Here is a 22,175-nt window from a genome sequence, read left to right on the forward strand (position 1 = left end):
TCCACTGTTGCAGAGATTGAGGACTGTCCTCTCAAATGTTTTTACGACTGAAAATATAAAACATTCTTGGTCGCAGCAATAAACTGGGTGTAAGACACTTGCACTACCTCTTCTTACACATTCCTGTATAGTTCCCATTGAATTGTAATAGTGGTTTGTTTATTATGTTTCCTCTGCTTATCATTGGTGTACCTTGTCAAATGATCTACTTATTGACTTGTCTTTTTGTCAATAGTCATTATTACTTATTTTAGTCTTAATCTCATTGTTATGAGTTTTTATTTTGGCTTTTATTGCCATAACTGTTATTACTTCAGTTGTTTGGTTTGCACTGGTTTGTTTTGTCTGTACTGAATAAGATACTGGATTTGCTTTGGGATTAATTAAATTTCTATCTAATACAATCTATGCTTACATCAGTGTTTGACCAGTTTGGCGGTTTCACTGTATGTTTAATGGTTTTGATGATCTAAATCTGAGATAAGAGTTTTGTCCTCATGTTCTTTCAACATCAGAAATGAATTACCTTGGAGTGAAACAATGCTCGTCTGGTTTAACTGCCCCATCAGTAACTTTACTCTGAAATATCTCTGGTAGCCAACTCAGAACAATAAAGCAGTAACAACGTCATTCATCAACCTTCAGAAGTTGACAGTGAATCAACTTTATTACATGAAAGGTGAACAGTTTGTTGTTGTTATGTTTACATACAGTAAAGCAGCTTTAAAAGAAAGTAAACAGCTTGTATAGCAGGTAGAAATGCTACTTCTTCTTGCCACCTTTCAGAGCTTTGTCTAGTCCTTGGATGTACTTGCGAGGAATTTGATAGTGATCTAAAATTTAAATAAAAGATTAGACAAACTTAATTTCTTGGTACAAATAAAGCAATTGAGAGAAACAATTGAGAGAAATTGTGAGATATTTTAAGTATTATTAAGTTTCAAACCTAAAAGTAAATTGCCAGCTTGGTGAATCTGGTTGCCTTGGATCTGGACCAGGACTTTATCCTTGGCCCCAGGGATGGGATGTAAGACGGAGCTGGCCTGGACTCTGTACTGCAAAGCAGTGGCCACAACAGCAGGATCCAAACCGTACACTTCCAGGTTTTTTATTAGAGTCACCTACAGAATACCACATGGAAACTGTTATACCAATAAATCAGCCAGGCTGATAGAAAAACTGATAATTTTTGGGAACCCTTAACTGTTAATCTCATGGCATCGTTAGGTCAAAATTTAAATTTTGCAATTTAAACATGCTAAACTAAGATGGCAAAAATAGTCAACATTATATCTGCTGAACAAACAGCATGTTAGCATTGTCACCGTGAGTATGTTAGCATGCTACAGTTATCATTTAGCTCAAAGCACAGCTGTTTCTAAATACAGCCTCAGAGTATTTAGCATGGAAGTTGACTGTAAACTAGTGAATATAAAAAGACTTTTGAAAAAATCTACAATGGTCTATAGCTGGGAAAATGAAAGAGATTGTAGCTTAAGTTGTCACCTTTTTATTGGAGCCTCGAGAAGCCACAGAGATCTCTATGGGCTCAATGTGGCCCTTCTTTATTATGGGTGTTTGTCCAGGGAACATAACTTGATAGCATTCTTGCATTCTTCCCAACGTCCTGTGAAAATGAGGTTTAATTGGTTAATCAGCACCAAATGTTGGATGATAGAGAGATGGACACTGGCAGAGGATAGGAGATACTGTTGAATTGTGTCTACTAATTTATCTACTGTACATGTCCGTCTAACATAGCAATGTATAGCATGTGATTATCAAAAACACATGTAAACTAAAATTGTACTTATACTTCTTTCATTCACATTCAGTGAGATAATGTGAAGGTCTGCACTTGAAATGTTATTGCTACCTTCAAAGGAGATGATAACCAAGCCATGCAATCTTCATTTACCCAAAGTAATAAGGACTGCCCTGAAAAAGTCTTTGCTACATCACAAATATATATATGTCTAGCGTTTCTGAAAAGACACGAACACTGGACCTTTCTTCACCTTGCTCTGTTGTCTTCGCTATCAACAATCTCTCCTGGCCAAGCAAATCACAGCAAATCTTGTGGTCTCCATGTGGTATCTTCGTAGCCCACAATGTGTATTCACATGTTTTGAGGAGGTGCATGTCAGCCTCAGCAGCACCTCCAGTGGAGCTACAGACCTTCTGCAACACCCTGATGCAGACGTATAAATCTGGCTTAAAAATAGACACTCCCACTTCACTCATCAAAGTCATCAGAAATCCTTCAAATAGATGACGACACTGTTAATTCTTAAAAACTCCCGGGATTGGAAAAAGAAATGCAAGGGAGGTCTTTGCTTTTTTCCGGCCAGGGCCACAGATTATATCACTGCTGCTCAGACTTAAAAGCAGCAGTGATACTGTTGTTTACATATCAGATCTGGATTAAAGGTGGCATTAGGGTGATTATTTTATCCCATGCTCCTCCCACAGTGATGATGCTGACTGCCTCCATCTGCCGGAATTAGTAAATACAGTATGTTCGCTGCTGACTCAGGCTGGTATAATGGATGATGGTATTCAAGAACTGAATGGAATGGGTAATGACAGCATTTTTGTTCAATATTGTACATGGTCCCTTAAAGAACAAAATGAGATATAAAATAATAAAATAAGTCTTAACCTGCTGAAGAGGTCATCCCACTTGAGAGACTCTACCTCCTGGTACTCTGATTTCTCCAGCAAGCAGTCACATAGAGTCGGGTTTATGGTCACGTAACTGTCAGAGGTGAGAAAAGCTTATTAAGGTACTTGTAATGGGGGGGGGGTCACATCATACAGTTGATGGCTCTCAACATGTCAACAGGAAACGTGCTGTCCAGGACCATGACAGATTTTATTTAATTTCTCACGTCAGTCATTACCAATTTGTTTCACATCAGATGATGCACAAATTTTCATGAGAAACATGAGATGTCTCCTCAGTTTCTGAGTCACATTTAAGCATTTTAGCCAGTTATAAAAACATCATATGTCCTGAGGTCAGCTCTATATTTGTTCAGTGGCCACTAAGCCTGTCCTTTAACTACTGCATCCAGTTATGAATAAACTGGCAGGGTGGTTATATTTAAACCATCACTGAGCTCAGTGTCTTCAGTGTTGTGTTGATTATTCCAAGAATGGAGATTCCTCTTCCTCTTGTGTCAGCTGACAGACACAGAGTTTGATTGTCAGATGCAAATTCATTAAATCATTCTTAGAACATCCTCATAGACAAACACAAAATACAGCAAAACCATGAGCTCTACCAAACTCTGTTGGTGGAGGTAACACTGACATTATGTGCTGATATCTGTTGTTTTCAGATGCACTCTATGTCGTCAACACACCGATTTCCCTTAAGAGAATTTAAGCACCTACTTACTTTTTATTATTTTCAACCACCAGTTCATTCTTCTTCACATACTCCATGACAATACTTCTCACTTCAGCAGGCTGCAGGATTGTTCCTTTCCTGCAGGGAACCAAAGCACAAATGTATCAAGGTATCTTCAGTTTGAGTTTCCATATATTTTTGTAATGCTACTGAATTCAATTCAATTCAATTCAATTCAATTCAATTTTATTTATATAGTGCCAAATCATAGGTTTATCTCAGGGCAATTTTAATATAGAGTAGGTCGACAGTGTCGCAACATCATGCTCATGCTCATATACACGCCTTAAACTCATATTTAAAACGGTCAGAGAAACTTTCCAACTTCAGCAGATGAATGTGCAAACAAACTGTGCACAGAGAAGGTCAAACATCCAAGAGAAGTGGTGTTGTGCATGCTGGCTCACTGTCACACTGTCATTTCTTAGTGGGATTCTTGAATAAAACTGAACTACTGTTAAGGTTATTAGTAACATCTGCGCTTTTCCTACCGCGACATGTCAGAATGACTGTACACTACTTTCTATCAGCTCTCCCCCAAATGCAGAGCGTCATATTTTATAGATGCGGAAAATAACAGTCTCATGACACTGTGGTTGTCAGTAATGACACAAAATGATTCTGCAGCATGAAAAATTTCAATTTAGTGCCTAGAGAGAAAACTATTGAGTGACTATTATAGAGTATATGGAGTAGTAAATGAGTGAGCAAAGGACTGATTTGGAAAAAGTTTTTACGATAAAGAATTGTGTGGGAATATTGTCTTATTCCCTCGCAGGAAGCTCAGAGGTCGAGGTCAGCTACAGCGCAGCCCTCCCGGAGCTGGTAGGGATTTTCAGTCTCATTCAAGTGAACTTGAAACTTGTGGATGTTTGCTTACACGCAGGATTACACTCTCCCTTCTATGTCCCCCCACTGTCAGAAGGGGAAGCAGAAGCATGCACTCACACACACCCCACCTCTTGTTTGCATCCAGAAAGAGAGGCTCCAGCCGAGCAGACACCGAGTACAGATATGTGATCTCAGGAGGATGGTACGGAGTTTCTCCTTCCTGAACAGGAGCTGCTTCACCATCCGTTTCCTTAGGAACGTTGAACAAACGCAGTCTATAAAGTGTTAGAGTAATGCAACAGAAAAAAAAGAGGGCCTTGTCAGTGTGGATGTGGACAGGTTGTGAGTTTGAATCTCAACCAAGAACTACCTTAAGGTTAGGCAGGGCTTGACTCACTCTGGATTTTTCCAGTCGACCTCCACAATGCTCTCCACACCCTTGGCCAGTTCTTTCACTCGCACAAGGTTGTGCTGCTGCTGCATGGCCTGAAGAAACTTGGACAGCTGTTTGGGGAAAAACAGTGAATAGATGCCTAGTGGAGGAGTTATAAATTAGTCTATTTATATGTGTAAATGTCACATTCTGGTCATCTGCTATACCTTTTTATAGCTGGATTTCTTGATATCAAGTTGCTTTCCACTTGGGCTGAAAAAATACAACGTAATTTTCAGTACTAAATTTAATTCCTCCCCAGCACTTCTTAAAAGATGAACTGTACTTTACCAGCAGGAGAACATGTGGTTGCGGAGAAATGTACTGGTCAGTAGAGGGAGCTCTGATTTCTTCACCTTGCTCTTAAGGGCATGCAGAAAACACTGCACGAGTAGGGCATCCATTACCTCTGTGAAATCAGGGTACGGTATCTGCGTCAAAAACTTCTCTCTCTCAACAGGCTCATGTTTTGCCACATGCGAAAATATTATTCTTCACTTGAATTAACAAAACAGAACCATGGTCACATTGCCCCATAAACCATTTAGTAGTGAATATGTGAAAAATTGATTTCAAGCTGAGATAACAGGACTTATGAAGCTGTGGATAAATCTTATTAAAAGAACATTTTGCATAACTGTGGTGGTAAGTTCTTCAAAGTGAGATGTACAATCTGAAATAATTCCCTTTTAAATTAAATTTTAACAAACGTGATGGGAGATGTGACTAAATCTGGTACCTTGTGGCGTTTTCTGCTCGTCCTGGTTTTTATCGTCTTCCTCATTGCCCTTTTCACCCTTCTCTTCCTCCTGCTCAGCTAGACTCAGCTCCTCAATACGAGAAAAGACTGGATCTGTGACCGTTTCCCCAGGAATCTGCTCCTCCTCCACACACTTCTCAACCTCCTCCTTCTCTTCGTCCTCCTCATTATCCTCATATTCTTCTCCATTCATCCCATGTCCTTCGCTATCTGCATCCGATAAAGTAGGAGGACCTGACTTATCCCCAAAAGCCCTAAAAAAAAAAAAGGATATAAAAAACCACATGTGCAACGTTTACTCGACTCGACTTAGAGAATGATTGAACATTAAAAAAAAAGAAAAGAAATGGGTGAGTGATTGTGATAAATGTGATGTGAATCTTCTGAGCTGGTTAACCCGTGATGGAAGACCCAGATGTTTTAAGCAGAAGCGTTTCTTGAAGCTTGGCCGAGGAGAATAGAGATGAGCAATACAAGTTAATGCCACCCAATTCTGAAGGTCATCTTCTTTGCAGAGCATATTTAAACCCATGCAAAACTCATACAAAACTTGCTACATGTCAAAATAAGGATATTCTTCATGGGACCACAGCAGCTATTCATGCATGTGTGAAGGTTCTATTAGGTACAAAATCCTAAACATTCAACCACATTAACCTAGCTCACATTGTATATTTCATGCCGTACTTTCCCAGGGGCCCTTCAGAAGCTGAAGGACCCCTCTGTTATGACTGTTCACTCCCATGACCGGAGTCTCGGTCCTTCGTATCTTTACAACCTTGGTTGTTATTACAATGGCCATTGGGGACTGGGTCAGCTTTGCTCTATCAACTTCACAGCAGTCCCTGAGATGGACACAGGAGTGGTGCGCTTAGGGCCTACTTATACTTTCCACCTGAAGAAGGAAAAATATGCTTATGAGTGAGGCTAAACTGTCCGGGGGCAACTGTCCTAAGGGTAGCTCACCTGGAAGGTTACACAAGCCATATTACTGTCTCATCTTGATTTACTGGCAAGAATAGATAAAATGCATAATCATCACCAATGGCTGAGGGCTGAAGACAGGTAATAGCAATGGCGATGTAACTGCATTGTTTGCTGTATCTATTGCAAGTGCAAACTTGTTGATTAATTTGGATCCCTGGAAGGCCACAACTTATGGGGATCTCAATAATCAATAGACAACAGCAATATCACTCTCACATCTCTCTGGTAAATATACAGCTACAGCCCCTAGATGGTTAGCTTAGCTTAGCCCAAAGACTGGAAACAGGGGGAAAAAAAGCTAGCCTGGCTCTGTCCAGTTACAGTCTTAAAGGTAAGCTAATCGGCTGCTGGCAGTAGCTTCATATTTGATGAACAGTTATGAGAGTGGTATCGATCTTTTCATCAAACTTTCGTCAAGCTAAGACGACACATATTTCCCAAAATGTCATACTCTGCTGGAAATGGTCATTCACACAATGTAAGGGGATGGAAGCTACTCACCAGAGATTATCCATGTATGTGTGGAGAACACACACTCCTCTTCCTTTCATGCCTGAACTGCGCATATCTGCACTGGACACTGCAGCTGTGCCGACTGCAACAGGGGCTCTACAATCAACCAGGAGAACAGTGTCACAATTTAATCTGTGAGGAACGTGTTAGAAATCTTTCCAAGTCTTTTAGAATAACTTACCTATTGTTCACTAATGTAACAGCACAGCAGTCGCCCTGTGTCACATCGGGAAGACCACTTGTAGGCACCACTACGCCTGGCAGCATGAGATCTTTGGGGAAACACAGTTTTTTTTACTTAACGTCAATTTAAATGTTCAGTATTAAACATCAGACCAGGTCTTGATCATAGAAAAAGGAACATACCTGCTCCGCCGATCAACTTCTGAAGCACAGGAGGCCATGTCCTGAATGTTGGCAGGAGAGCAGGGTAGCGCCACAGCACATACACTGAAAAATATAACAATGCAAAGTCAAAATAAGTCACTTAAAGGAGCTTTCAGCATCACAGCAACTCAGTCATCTCAGTGTTACTTAATAGCCAGCTTACTACCTGTAGGATGAAGTCGTTTCTCTAGTTCAAAGAACAGTGGATTTTTGTGAAGAACATAAAGTGTCACAGCATCGCCTTTATGTGCATAAATCTTCACTACATTTAATTCCTCTTTGTTGGGGACCAGCTCCGACAGCTCTTCAGCAGAGAGTGAAGGAAAGGCTGCAGATACGTCAGCTTTGAGCTTTCTCCTAAAGACAGTAACAAAAACAAGTCTCATTCAGTGGGTAATGTCACACTTTCAATACCTACTGCTACAGATAAGGTACATATTTTGCATATTTTAGAGATGCAATATTTAATACAAGGCCTGCTTGCCAAAGAAATATAAATGTCCTCTGAAATTTTGGTGTTATTTGTGCCCTCTTTCTATGAATGCTGAGTGATTGGTGAATAATCTGTCCCAGTGAACAGGAATTTGCAGGCATTTACCTACTAAATCAGTGCGACTCTAGCCACCAGGGCTGAGCGATATCATAACCAGAAGTTGCTATTCATCCTGGAGCTGAAACGATTAATCAATTAGTTCGTCAAAAGGAAAATAACTGGCAACTATTATGATAATGAAATAATAGTTTAATTACTTTTTCAAGCAGTAATGCAAAATATTTGATTGTTACAGATTCTCAAATTTGAGATGAATTTGATTTGTTGGCTTTGCACTGTTAATTTCGAAAGAAAAGTCTTGTATTTAATTACAGCATGAACAAAAATTCTAAAATAACATTACAATGATAAACAATATTTAGCTGGATACTGACACACTGTCAGCTAATCATGTGCTGATTTTTTCCATCTCAGTCCAGATGCTGGGATTTACAGGAAATTCAAGATAGCTAAATACAACTAACTAGCAAATACACACAGCTTGGGTGTGAATCTATTACACACGGAGCGTCGTGGACAAACATGAAGTTTAACACAAGCAGTACGCTGGGAATGTCAGTTGAGGTCTTCGGCGGCCTTTAGATGGTGAGAGTATTTTGCAATAATTGACTACATTGAAAAAAACACAGAATAAATGGCTCCGAGTAAAAGTAACTATTTTGGTTTGAGCTGGCTGCAGCACTGACTCACCTGTCTGATCCTTTTATCACCGTGTTAGATTTGACACGGAACGGTTTGGCAAACATCTTCTAAGAAAACGAACAACTACTGCAACAAGCTCAACATGTCCGCTTCTGAAATAATGTAACCGTTTTCAGTACACCAGCAAAGATAACCTAAAACAACGCCTATGAACCGGAGACACTGACTAGCATGTTTCTTATTTTGGATTTACACTGATCAACTGTTCCTCTCTGGGTATGATGGTCCGACGCATATTTATTTCCGATGTGAAACTGTAACTCGACAATTGGACATAACGTTAGTTCCGCGAGACGAATGAAACACATAGATTATTATGACGACAAAAATGAGTTTATCTATTTATTTATACTTCTGTTTTAAACTTGTCAGTAATATATCGCCCCCAACCCAACACAAGTACAGCTGAAACGATTTGTTCATTAATCGATTACTTGAGTGACGGAAAAATAATTGGCAACTCTCTTGATTATTAGTTTAAGTTATGGAAAAATGCCAAATATTTCTTGGTTCCAGCTTGCAAAAAGTGAGGATTTGCTACTTTTCCCTTTAATTATTTGAAAAATAGTAACTTGTTTTTAATAATAATAATAATAATAATAATAATAATAATAATAATAATAATAATAATTTGAGGTTTGGACTGTTGGTTGGACAAAGTAAGCATTGTGAAGGTGTCACTTTGAACTTTAGGTAATTGTGACAGTCATTTATCACTACTGTCTGAAATTTTACAAAACAAACAATCTATTGATTAATCGTGAAAATAATCAGCAGATGCATAATGAACATAATCATTAGTTGCAGTGTTATGCAAAACAGTTTTAAAAAAAAAAAGTGGCTCCACCTCAATCAACTACATCAGCAAAATCCTGCTTTTCCATTAATGCACGAGTAATGATAATCAAATGATATATGATGGTGTTACACTCACAGGGAGTGCATTTTCTGCATTGAGTGGTTTTGCTTGTAATACTTTAAGGACAGTGAGGACGTTCCAGTTCAGGATTTTACTTGTAATGGAGATTTTTTTACAGTGTGACACTAATACTTTTACTTGAGTCCAGGATCTGAGTGCTGCCCTCCATCACTGATCAGGATTTGCCCAGTGCAGTTGTAAAAACTGCTTCGAGCACAGTCAGATGACTAACGTTTGGAGTGCCCCCTTGTTGAACAGTGTCCAGCAGAGAGTCAACCGCTCAGCAGTTAATCAAAAATACTGCTGCAGCCGTGACAACCCATCGCCAGAGCTACAAAGAAAACGTCCTTGCTCTTTGCTAAGGAGTCACAGCGAGACGTTGAGCCGCCACGGAGGGATCCTGTGAGTAAAGAGAGACCGAGGGAGGGAGGAAGTGTGTTTTGTATGTACTGAAGTAGGCTACCTTTGAATAGGTGATGCGTCCACTTACCTTTGTACATACCGAAGTCGGCTATCTTTGAGTGGTGGTGCGTTCACTTACAAATACCCTTTGTACACCAAAATAAGCCGGTATATGCAGTTTTTTAAACGCTGGTAAACCCGCTAAAAAAAAAAACAGAAAAAGAAAAAAAAGGGCGATTGGCTAGTTTCCCATTGCCTTTTTTTTTCTGGTGTATCAGTTCAACCTCACAAACGCGCTGGAAAACAGGTTTATTAAAGAGTATAACGTAGCACGGGGGGCAGTGACTGTGACACATCAGACACTTTTGTTACATCTTTTACTTCAGTCTCTTCAAAACTCAAAGCATGCGGTGTTGCACACGAGTAACAAAAACAATAAACAGGCTATTTACGGACCAATCTCCAGAACCATATGATGCGGTGATGCTTTCACTCACTTCTGGTTGTACTGAAGAAGGCCACGTTTGAGTGGTGATGCGTGAACTAATCTACACACACATACCTGAGTGCATCTGAGAAGTGATGATTTCACTTTGCCTTCGTACTTAGCGAAGTGCCCTCAAATAGTGGCGTGTTCACTCGCAGACGTAGACACACTGGGGTGCATTTGAATGGTGATGTGACCTGTTATCGTCAGTAAAGAGGTGAACAAACTGCATAGTCAGTGACCACGAAAGTCTGAACCGAACGAGCAAAGTGAATCACGTCAACACGATTTCCACCTCTTTTCTGCGTGACTCGGGTATCTGGTTTTTCACAAAAACCTGCGGGCCTGGTAGTCCCAAAAGGCCTGACTTGGGGTTTGGGGTGGCAGCCGGGTGGCAGAGTGAGTGACACCCCCCCACCCCACCCACACACACACACACACACACACACACACACACACACCCTACCGGCACGCCCCTGCCCGGCCGTCGGACAGAGATGCTGCTTTAACGTCCACCATTTCAGCCCGGAAGTTTGGCCTTTTTTTTTTTTTTTTTTTTAAATCGATCAAATGACAATCATATTTATGTAATGTTATTTATGGAGTTAAATTAGCGGAGCCAGCCGCTAAACTGCCTCGCCGTGTGACGGGGAACCGCAGTTGGAAGCGGACTTTCTGGACAGCCACCCGGCCGGTACAGCTGCCCGTCGCAGGACTTGAGTCAGAGCTGCGTCGCTGCCCTGCTAGCGGTGGGCTAATGTCACACAAGGACAACAAGAGCCATCTGTTGGGTGCAACGCCCAGCCAAGACAGTGACTTGCAGTGAGGCGAGACAAGGATCGCACCTGTTGGACACCCCTTTGTCTCACTCATGTGTGGCCGTCAGTTAACATGTCGAATCAACACCAGCCGGTTTTCCCGATCCAACAGCAGCCTAGTCTCAACTCCGCTCCTTTCCCACAATTTTTCGTGAAACCTTTTAACAGCCCTCTTGAAATGAGAAGGAATGTGATAACAGACGATTACCGTGTAACGAGTCAGGTGCTCGGGATGGGGATAAATGGCAGAGTGTTGGAAATATTCCACAAAGAGAGTGGAGAAAAGTATGCACTCAAGGTAAACATGTTGTTGTCTTAATCTCACTGGTTTGTGCAATAACGTAGTAATCATCACGACCACAAACGACCACAGGTCTATGGAGTGTGAATTGAAAGAGGTGTAGTCTTCTTCAGAGAGTAAACACGCACTTGCAGCGCCTATTACTACCAGGAGCTCAGCTCTCACCGGTTTTCCCAAGTAATAACAGAGATCTCAGTCGGCGCACTGAGGGATTGTCGAGTTTATTGTGATTTTCTGCCTACTTTTAGTTTCAAGGTCATTTAAAAACTCCAATCCAGTAGTTTGGAATAGATTGCACAGAACTGAGCCACGTAGGGCTGCAACTAACTATTATTTCCATTATAGATCATTCTGCTAATTATTTTATTTACAATTAAGTGATGAACCGTTTTGTCTATGAAATGTCAAAAGATATTGAAAAATGCCCGCTCAAATTTCCCAGAGCCCAAGGTGAGGTCTCCATAGGTCCCGTTTTGTCCGATCGACAGTCTAAAATCCAAAGATATTCAGTTTACTCTCATGCATGACAAAGCAAAGCATTAAGTCCTCACATTTGAGAATCAATTTTGATATTTTTGCTGAAAAAATGACTAAAACGGTTATTCGATTATAGAAATATTTGCTGATTAATTACGTGTCGATCGACTAATCAGTTAATCAACTAATCATGGCAGCTGTACGTGCATGTAGATTTTTTTGGGATAACAAAACAGCATTGTGCATCAATGCCGTGTGCACGTATCTAACATTTCCTTTAGCTGTTGGGCTACTCTTGCGCCATTTACTTGATATCTACATATATACGTATTTAGAGGAAGATTTTCTTAGAGGCCTTTGAAACTCGGTTTTCATTATTTGTGTACAGTAACCAGGACTGAAGTCTGGCTGTCACTGACTAACAACCTTCGTTCATCGAGCTTGTCTGCTATTTGTCACATTCTAAGAACCGGACTAGGAAAGTACAGGTGAGGCTGAACTCAGACTGTGTCAAGCTGAGATGAAAATTAACGGATGCTTGTTTCTTATCTTTGATTTTTAAGAAATTTTTGACAGTCAGTCAGTCAGTCCAGTTTCACAGGACAGTCCTCAGGACAGTGTGCATCCTCCATTAAAATGCCTGAGTTTCAGCCAGTGGGGAGCGATAAATGAATAAGTATGTTACCCCACTGCATTCTTCTGGGATCAAGTAGTCACTCCCAGGGCATGTGTGAGGTGTGTCCAACTACAGAGTAACCATTTTCTTGGTGCATCTGGAGTGACAGGCGAGTATTTCGGAGTTCTACCCGAGTTCAAGAGGTGGAGTCACTGTTGGCATCAAATGTGATTTGTAGAATTTCTTTATCACAGAAACCTGTAATTTTCTGGCATTTAGGTGTTCGTAGACAACAGACGGCTTTCTCAGGGTGTAATTTCTGTTCCAGAGTTTGTAAATCATACATTACCAATAGCTCTGGCCTGTGGCCTACCATGTTCAGGTGTCTGTTTTTAAAGAGGAGCGTTGACTTTTCCTCTCCGAAGGCTGCCAGCCAGAGAGAGAGGGAGGGGGGAAAATGCCTGTGTCTAAAAGTAGCTTCATGCGAGAGGCCGGAGATGACTGAGAGATGATGACTTATGGTGGGGTACAGCAGGACAAGGTATCATGCAGATAGGATACTCTCAGCTTTTATTAGGCTGTGAAGGTGCTTTAAGATGGCCGAACAAAGTGAAGAAACCTGCAAATGACCAATCTTTTTACCTGACCTTTGTTTGTTTAAAACAAGCATAGTGATTATTGAGTTGTCCCTTTTTTTCGGGCTATTTTGGAGAGCCATATATTTGTATAGACTTTAAATGCTAATCTGTTATATAAAACACAAGTGTCTCCCACCCACTTTTCTGTGCTTGCGTGCCTCCTAGTTTGTAGCTGCATTTGTCAGGTAAGGTATATCCACCCCCTTCAGCAGCAGTATAGAGGTTTATGGTATTTATATTGAAAAGAAAAACACTTAATTAGTGTGAAAGGTAGGTCAGCGGCAGCTTTACAGAAACTTCTTTGCCAAATTTACAGGCGGAGTTTGACCCAAAATGGACAGACATGAATGCAGCGAAATATACAGTGTCTACAGCATAAGTATGTAGTTAAACATCCAGTTATAGATTGTGACACTTTGATTCAAGTTTGCCTTCCTCGTCTTATCCTTCAAGTCAAGTCAAGAATTCATCAGTAAACCTATTGCACCCTGTTAAATAAGCCACTAACATTTGTGAGGTATTGTGAAGGGGCATCCTATTATGGGTTATAGTGTGTGAGGCAGACTAATACAAATATAAAAGTCAAGGAAATGATTGTTTCTGAATGTACCACAGTAAATCTTAATGTGAGGTCCCCTGATAGAGTCTGATAATTGTATTGTAAAATTGACATCCCCGAGATTGCTACGGATTGATGTTGTGAAAATATCACAGAGCAGTTCACCTGAAATGCAGCATGCAGTTATTTCTTCTCCTAATATAAGGTTATTCAATTTTTTGCTAGAATTAACAGTATTCTCATTGTTCTACACCCAAAATTGCAATGAGAAAGGATCAAATCTTCACATCTGACAAATTAGAGGCAGCAAATGTTTGGAAATTTTTCTTTCAATTGTCAAAATAATTAGTTTCAGTTAAGGTCATTCACCTAATCCATTAATTGACTAAAAACAGCTCCATTTGTAAGTGGGGCATAGTGTTCCTGCAGAGATGGAAAATGGCATTTAATTTAGCTAAATTCAAACAAAATATGATCGTATTACCAGCTAGAGCCGCTTTACATGGCTACATTTGGAACTGAAATCTCGTCATGCTTTCAGATTTATTCATTTCTTTGCTTTTGCTGGGGTTTTTTTTTGCTGGTCTGCAACAGCAGGGCCAGCCCTATAAACGCGAATGTCTGTGACTGACTGACTGGGCGAGTATTGGAGATTCCCCTTTGGCTGTTGCTCTTTCAAAATGAATTGGCACAAGTCTGAGACCTAGTCATTTTTTTGGCAATCTGTGTTTCAGATGCTGCAGGATTGTCCGGAGGCCAGACGAGAGGTGGAGCTCCACCGGAGGGTGTCACCTTGCCCCCACATTGTGCCCATCATAGATGTTTATGAGAATCTCTACCAGGGCAAGAAGTGCCTCCTCATTGTGATGGAGTGGTGTGTTAGCTGATAATCTGTGTGTGGTCTTAAAAAATGAAAGATTATGTTGACAAAAGTAGATTTCCTTCCCTGGACATTGTTCATTTTTGAATGGCTCCTGGGAGTTGTGGCTTGTACGTATTAGTTGCTCTGCGTGATGATGGAGCCAGCTTCTTTTTTTAATGCACACCAACTGAGGTGAGTAGTTTCAAGAACCCTTCAGGGCAGAGAGTAATAAAAAGCAGGCAGAGGCTGCTTGGTATAGAATGTAACACGGCAGGCGTCTTCCTGATGTCTTCAGCCACCACATACGAAAGCACAGAAAATGTACTCGAAGGTGGATATGATATGAGCAATGTGGTGTCATGATGGACTGTAAACAATAAAAGTGAGTAGACTGAGATAATGACGGAGTTTTCAGTCAAGTGGTTGCAAGTGTGGAATGTTCAGCCACAGTAGATTTAGATTAATAGTTTTCTAATTAAAGAGTTAACTGGCAGGGTATTATTTTGGACAGAGAAAATGGGAGAAAATGCTACGATTGGCCGGATCTTAATTAAATTCTGTGTGCACAAAATATGTAGCCTTTAGACAGCCTCGTGCTACTGCGGCCACATATGTTATCACCTTTGCACTGAGGTGAACTAGAGGAAAATAAACATACCCTTAAACCTTTACACACATAATTCTTCTGTTTTTTCATTTACAGCATGGATGGGGGTGAATTATTCAGTCATATCCAAGACAGAGGGAATCATGCCTTTACAGAAAGAGGTAGGAGGAACAGATTATCGTTATTATTATCATCTATTATCATCATTAAAATATGCTGCTGAATAATTGTTTAATCTTTTTCTATTTTTCTGTATGAACTCTTGTCCATGTTATTTCTCTCTCCTCTGCTCCCTTGTTATTCAGAGGCCTCGGACATCATGAAAAGTATAGGAGAAGCCATACATTTCTTGCATTCCATCAATATTGCTCACAGAGACATCAAGGTAATACCTCTCTGTATATACTGTATGCCAGACTTACCCTGCAATAGAAAACAAAAAGCGCGGACTATTTTTGTGGACCAAATGTTAGATTATTCTTAAGAAATGAAAAGCATTGAGTAAAATTGTTATTTTTCTCTTATGCTTAAGTTTTACTGACAATTTAATATCTTGAATATGTCAAAGAGCCCGTATTTAGAGATTGATTACACTGACAGTCTACGTCCAACCTGCATTATTCCACTTGAGTGGAACCACCAGATGGGATATGGAAGCTGATTTATTTACGTGCTTGCCTTTAGTTGATAGTCTGGGGCAACAGAAACTATGGGGAGAAAGAGAGGGAGATAACATGTGACAGAGGTTCCTGGCCAAACTAAACCGGGGACTTCAAAGTGTTAACTTCATACAACGTATGCGTTGTTGTGTCACCGGGTAGTCTGCAAAATGAGAGAACTGAGCATATAATCAGCATATCTGTAGCATTTTTAACTGTGGTCCCACCTCCTGTTCCTCAAGAATAGAGTTCTACATGTCTCCCTCTCTATTTTGAAATTGTCAGTGGTTATCACCTCTTCAATAGCTTCTCAAGCTAGGAAAAAAGGTTTTTTAAGTATTACCAGACAAATGTGACCGGTGAGCTGGTGAACATCTTTAATTAGATCTGTAGGTCATATTGTTTCTTACTTTCAAAAGAAATGGCGCGACTTGCACGTCATTATGAAACACACATAACTTTTGTTTAGGTTTGCATGTGTTATTAATTCTATTTCTGTTTCTTAATAATTTTCTTCTCTTGTAGCTGATCAGCTGAACAGTTATTCAATTTCTGTTGTCCAAAATCTTTTTTTCCTTTTTCTTTCAGCCCGAAAACCTGCTGTACACCTCTAGAAGACAAGATGCCCTCCTCAAGCTGACTGATTTTGGGTTTGCCAAAGAAATCACCACTTTGAACTCATTGGCAACGCCATGTTTTACCCCCTACTACGTTGGTAAGACCACCGAACTTAAGAATGTAATTATATCAGGTTGAAGATACACTAGGGAATTTGTCCATGCAGACCATGTACATTTATTCAGATGCTTTTATCCAAAGTGACGTACAAATCAGGTACAAACCATGTGGTTGGTGTAAGTGCATAACAGCAATGAATTCGGAGTCAAAGGAATAGTTCAACATTTTGGGAAAGTTTCGCTGAGGGTTCGACGGAAAGATCGTTACCATTCTCGATCGATACCACGCTTCAGTCTTTATGCTAAGCTAAGGTAAGTGGCTGCTGGCCTCAGCTTTATATTTTCTGTACAGACGTGTCGCTGGATGTAGCTTCATATTTACGGTACAGATATGAGAGTGGTATTGTTCTGTTCTCGCCTAACTTTCAGCAAGAAAGTGAATCAGTGTATTTCCCAAAATGTTGATCTATTCTTTCACTGGATGGTTTTTAAGACTGGTCTCAGCTGCCCCACTATCCAACATTTTTGATATCTGTATCACAAAAACTCCTCTTTTCAACACTCTAATGTAACCCCTGTGGTGTTTGGCAGTCACAGCTGTGAACACGCATTTTTGCTTTGAAGAACGTCAAATTGAATTGTGTGAGGTCCTGGGAGATTTGACCTCCTGATGTCAGTGATAGCCATAGGTCAGTAGAAACAACTGTGTCCACAGGATAGTCTCTGTTATATGAATTTTTGTGGGTGTGAGACAAAAATCTGTGGAATTTTGTGTTTGTGCAATACAATATAGTTTAAATATTGTCTTCTGTTAAGTGCAAAGCATTACTTGTCTTGGGACTGCACCGAACATACTGTTTTGGGTAATTACGTGTGTAACTTTGTGATGTGTAATTATGTAATTACAATATACAAGCTACCTGCATTTTCTTTCCATTGTCTCTAGAGTTCAACAGTGTCAAGTTTTTTATAACCAGATTTTGAATCATAAAATTTTGGCATGTGCTTTTTCAAACTTAACTTGACACAGTCATTTTATTGCATGAATTCCCTGAGGGTATTTAAAATTTAAAACATCTGCAGACAGTTTGCTTCCTGTGGAAAGTGGCTACTTTAATGACCTGTGTTTTTTGCAGTCATCTGTCTTTCCGAAGAATGATGAAAGACATTAAATGTGAAAAAGAAGCAATTTCTCCAGTCTAATTTAAATATTTTCTCTCAAAACTGTGGCAGCTCCAGAAGTTCTTGGTCCAGAGAAGTATGACAGATCCTGTGACATGTGGTCTCTGGGTGTCATTATGTATATTCTGTAAGTCAATCAGTGTGGTGTATTTTTTTGTGATTTACTATTTTAATTTTGCAGCGACACGTCTTTCCCACTGAAACTTCTCTAAATGACCGCCACTAACAGGATCCGTCTTGTCATCAGACATTTCTTTCCGTCTTACACACAGACTTTGTGGATATCCTCCTTTTTTCTCATATCATGGTCTGGCGATATCCCCAGGGATGAAAAGACGGATATGTAATGGACAGTACGAGTTCCCCAACCCAGAGTGGTCTGATGTGTCTGAAGAAGGTAAGAGGGAAGCATGTTAGAAATTGAAATAGGAAATGGTTTATCTGTATCTGTTATCTGTAAAGCTCTTTCTTAACTCTACTTTCTGTTTTACTTTGAATGTATGCTCCCACACCTTTCATTGTTGAATATCTTTGGATTTTATACTGTTGGTCAGACAAAACAAAAAATTTGAAGATGTCCCCTTGGTCTGTGGAAAATTATAACAGGCATTCTTCCCTATCTTCTGGCATTTTATAGAAAAAACAATAAATCAGTTAATCAAAAAAAAAACAGCAAATTAATCAATTATGAAAATAATCATAAGTTACTGCTCTACGTGATTCGGTATATTATGCGTTGCAGAACCATTCAGATTTTATCACTTTATTTAACATTCATTTAAATGTTTTCATAGGAATTGGCGACCAGATTGATTACATTTGGAAATAATAAAAGTCCCTGTATTTGCAGCTACTGCAAAATCTTCAAGTATATTGCGTATGATAATGGGACACATGAACAATGAACAATGATGATAATGATGGTGATTTCTTGTTGCAGCCAAACAGCTTATCTGCCACTTACTGAAAACTGAGCCCACCCAAAGAATGAGCATCACAGAGTTCATAAACCATCCCTGGATTAATGTAAGAAGCTCCCTGTAGGCTTGAATCTGTTTGAGCATTTGCTAGTTTAGAAAGACCTTTGGGAGATTTGGTAAACACTTGACCATATTCTCTCACCACTGCAGCAGTCCGTGGAGGTGCCACAAACGCCTCTGCACACCAGCCGCGTGCTGCACGAGGAACAAGATGTCTGGGAGAAGGTTAAGGTAAGTCTTGGTGCTGTTCATGTTTTTTGCTACTTGTTTAAAAGGTAGGAGAAGCTTTGATGTTGGAGGAACTGTTTTGCAACTCTTACTTTTTGCAGCTGTTAAAAAATTGTGCGTGACTTGAGTAAATGGGGGGTGAATTTGACAATGTATGGCAGTTTATTGCTTTTGACATAGATATTTCCTGCCTGAATCTGTTACTGAATAATGAAATCCTTATAATATTTACTTAAAACTGGATGTGCACATTGAGCATACGCCACCTTGGGATGCATTTTTATAAAAGTGATATTTTTTTTGTTGTTATTAGGAGGAAATGACAAATGCCCTGCAAACAATGAGAGTGGATTATGATCAAATTAAAATCAAAACTGTTGAAGATTCAACTAATCCTCTCCTCTTGAAGAGAAGAAAGAAAACTAAAATCTCAGCCACACAACCTCCAGGCTAGCGAAATAAAGACTTTTTAATATGTATTTCGTTTCACACAGACACAAACACACACATGCAAAATATTTTTTAGGAACAAAAGCTTTTAAGAAGAGTTTTGGGGAAACTGGAAATTATCAATGCTTTTGTAATACAGTATGTTTTAGCTGTTTTTATTTTCTTCTGTAAAACTCATGATTTTATTCTCAAAATTTGAAAACATGAAATCCTTCTAGGCATTTTGGTAAATGTGCTTAAAGGACGCTTTCTATGCAAGTATTCTGTATGTGCACTAAGGCTAATTCTTACATCCTACCAATCGCATACAACATTAAAAGCAGTTACCAGTTTTAATGTTGTGGCTGATCAGTGTATATGTGCACCGTATTTTGATCATTTTAAATATTTTGATATACAGTGGCACGAAAAGGTTTGAGCCCCCCTGGTCAAATTTTCTGTTACTGTAAATAGATAATCGAGTAAATGATGAACTGATTTCCCAAAGGCATAAAGTTAAATATGACACATTTCTTTAATATTTTAAGCAGAATTACTTTTTTATTTCCATCTTTTACAGTTTCAAAATAACAAAAAAGGAAAAGGGCCCGAAGCAAAAGTTTGGGCACCCTGCATGGTCGGTAGTTAGTAACACCCTGTTTGGCAAATATCACAGCTTGTAAACACTTTTTGTAGCAGCTAAGAGTCTTTCAGTTCTTGTTTAAAAGGATTTTCACCCATTCTTCCTTGCAGAAGGCTTCTAGCTCTGTGAGACTCTTGGGCCGTCTTGCATGCACTGCTCTTTTGAGATCTATCTACAAATTTTTGATGTTTAGGTTGGGGACCGTGAGGGCCTTGGCAAAACCATCAGCTTGTGCTTCTTGAGGTAGTCCATTGTGGACTTTGAGGTGTTCTTAGGATCATTATCCTGTTGTACAATCCATCCTCTTTTCATCTTCCGTTTTTTATAGACGGGGTGATGTCTGCTCCCAGAAGTTGCTGGTATATAATTGAATCCATTCTTCCCACTACCAGTGAAATGTTCCCCGTTCCCACTGGCTGCAACACAAGCATAAAGCATGATCAATCCACCCCTGTGCTTAACAGTTGGAGAGTTGTTCTTTTCATGAAATTCGGCACCCTTTTTTTTGCAAACATACCTTTGCTCATTGCGGCCAAAAATTTCATCAGTCCACACATCTTGTTTCCAAAATGCATCAGGCTTGTTTAGATGATTCTTTGCAAACTTATGATGCTGAATTATGTGGTGAGGATGCAAGAAAGGTTTTCTTCCGATAACTCTTCCAGGTGTGGCTGCATAGATGAACAGTGCACCACCTCTCCAGAGTCTGCTAAATCTTCCTGAAGGTCTTTCGCCTATCAAGAAATCCTACAAGCAGTTCTCTTGGAAAGTTCTCCTGGTCTTCCAAACCTCAACTTGAACCCCACCGTTCCTGTTAACTGCCATTTCTTAATTGCATCACGAACTAAAGAAATGGTTACCTGAAAACGCTTAGCTGGCTACTTATAGCCTTCTCCTGGTCTGTGGGCATCAATAATTTTTATTTCCGGAAATGCTAGGCAGCTGCTTCGAGGAGCCCATGGCTGCTGATTATTGGACAAACTTTTGCATGGTGCTCCTTTCCCTTTTTTTACTGTAAACTTGTACAAAACAAATCAATACACTAATCTTGCTTAAAAATCTGAGAAGAATGATTCCACTTTAGCTTTATGCCTTTTGGAAATCAGTTCATGTTCTGCTCACTTAACTATTTAGACCACTGGTGCACAAATGTTTTAATACTTAGTATGACATCTGACTTTGTTGGCAACTCATAGATTAATTTCAGGCTGTTTTTTGGACTGCTAGTCTGTTCTCAGTGTTGAAAACCATTTAAACAGACTTTTTGCCTTAAGGGTGTTTTGTCTAAAACAAAACAAAACTGTGCCTCTTCATGTTTCTATAGCATTATATTTCTCCACAGCAGGAATACGAAAGTAGTAAATGAAGGCTGTTGTGTGAAAGTCAAGGAAAGAAAAGTGAATGGCTGTTAACTTTTAGATCAAGGGAGTATTTTAAAGAAGTGCATTGGAAAATGTCGCACAGCACTATTATTCTGTCTGTCTGTTATGCTGGATTAAATCTCTTGATATTCTCTGTGGTTTTGTGTTGTTTGATCAGTTAGCCATTCATGGTTAGCGTCCAAAGTCCAATAAATGACTACCCACTCAGTTATTTCTAATAAAGGATATTTTGAATGAATGGGGTATAAAAGATAAAAGCTGTAGAGTTTGCCATAAGCTCCACTGGCTATTGTCACAAAGGTCTCCTTTCACCAATCATATTTGTTTTTGAGCTTATAAACTGTAGTGAGGTTTCAGGAAAACACCACATTGCATATCGTGTTGTGCTGAAATGAGCTAACAGGCCAACATGTTTCTAGTTGCAGCTATGTAACAATAATCAGGGCACAGTAATGTTTCTTGTAATGTCCATGACATTTTTCAACTAAAGATTACAATCACATGTGGAGGGTAAAATAATTTATCATCATCTAAGCTACAAAATTAAAGAAAAAAAAACTAAAAAGTCTTGAAGTAATAGTGGGAAGCTCACAGTGAAGCTTCAAAGTGAGACCTGAAGATTGGGTGGAAATCTGCAACCTTTTTAACGCAGGAAACATTGGCTAAAGGCTAAACATCAGGTATCTTTAAAAAAAAAAGTTAAAAATGTTAGCATGCATGCATGAATT

The 22,175-nt window shown here is 39.6% G+C and overlaps 2 protein-coding genes across 7 annotated transcripts; one reads left to right on the forward strand and one right to left on the reverse strand.

Moving 5' to 3' along the window:
* Window positions 1-630: 630 nt before the first annotated feature.
* eif2d (eukaryotic translation initiation factor 2D) lies at window positions 631-8,879 on the reverse strand. 2 transcript variants are annotated; one of them, XM_040151583.1, is made up of 15 exons: window positions 8,570-8,876; window positions 7,493-7,683; window positions 7,306-7,389; window positions 7,121-7,211; window positions 6,928-7,035; window positions 5,419-5,693; window positions 4,971-5,088; window positions 4,847-4,892; window positions 4,644-4,750; window positions 4,375-4,521; window positions 3,404-3,493; window positions 2,663-2,758; window positions 1,507-1,627; window positions 947-1,121; window positions 631-833 (listed from the first exon to the last, which is right to left on the reverse strand). In XM_040151583.1, exons 1-15 carry the CDS (start codon window positions 8,623-8,625, stop codon window positions 763-765), a joined length of 1,776 nt encoding a protein of 591 aa, XP_040007517.1. In that variant the 5' UTR covers window positions 8,626-8,876; the 3' UTR covers window positions 631-762. The 2 variants fall into 2 exon arrangements, 1 of the variants encoding a protein (XP_040007517.1); XR_005709316.1 differs by lacking the exon at window positions 631-833 and adding an exon at window positions 2,019-2,191 and having other exon boundaries at window positions 1,008-1,121; window positions 8,570-8,879.
* Window positions 8,880-9,549: 670 nt separating this feature from the next.
* On the forward strand, window positions 9,550-20,518 carry LOC120804154 (MAP kinase-activated protein kinase 2-like). Of its 5 annotated transcripts, none has more exons than XM_040153401.1 (10): window positions 9,550-9,902; window positions 14,533-14,672; window positions 15,364-15,428; window positions 15,573-15,652; window positions 16,515-16,641; window positions 17,837-17,912; window positions 18,058-18,182; window positions 18,726-18,811; window positions 18,916-18,996; window positions 19,307-20,518. In XM_040153401.1, exons 2-10 carry the CDS (start codon window positions 14,533-14,535, stop codon window positions 19,445-19,447), a joined length of 921 nt encoding a protein of 306 aa, XP_040009335.1. In that variant the 5' UTR covers window positions 9,550-9,902; the 3' UTR covers window positions 19,448-20,518. The 5 variants fall into 5 exon arrangements, with proteins under 5 accessions (XP_040009335.1, XP_040009333.1, XP_040009334.1 ...); XM_040153399.1 differs by lacking the exon at window positions 9,550-9,902 and adding an exon at window positions 10,943-11,505 and having other exon boundaries at window positions 18,919-18,996; XM_040153398.1 differs by lacking the exon at window positions 9,550-9,902 and adding an exon at window positions 10,953-11,505.
* The last annotated feature ends 1,657 nt before the right edge of the window (window positions 20,519-22,175 follow it).

This window comes from Xiphias gladius, chromosome 18, assembly GCF_016859285.1.
Source record: "Xiphias gladius isolate SHS-SW01 ecotype Sanya breed wild chromosome 18, ASM1685928v1, whole genome shotgun sequence".
Taxonomy (NCBI): Eukaryota; Metazoa; Chordata; class Actinopteri; order Istiophoriformes; family Xiphiidae; genus Xiphias; species Xiphias gladius.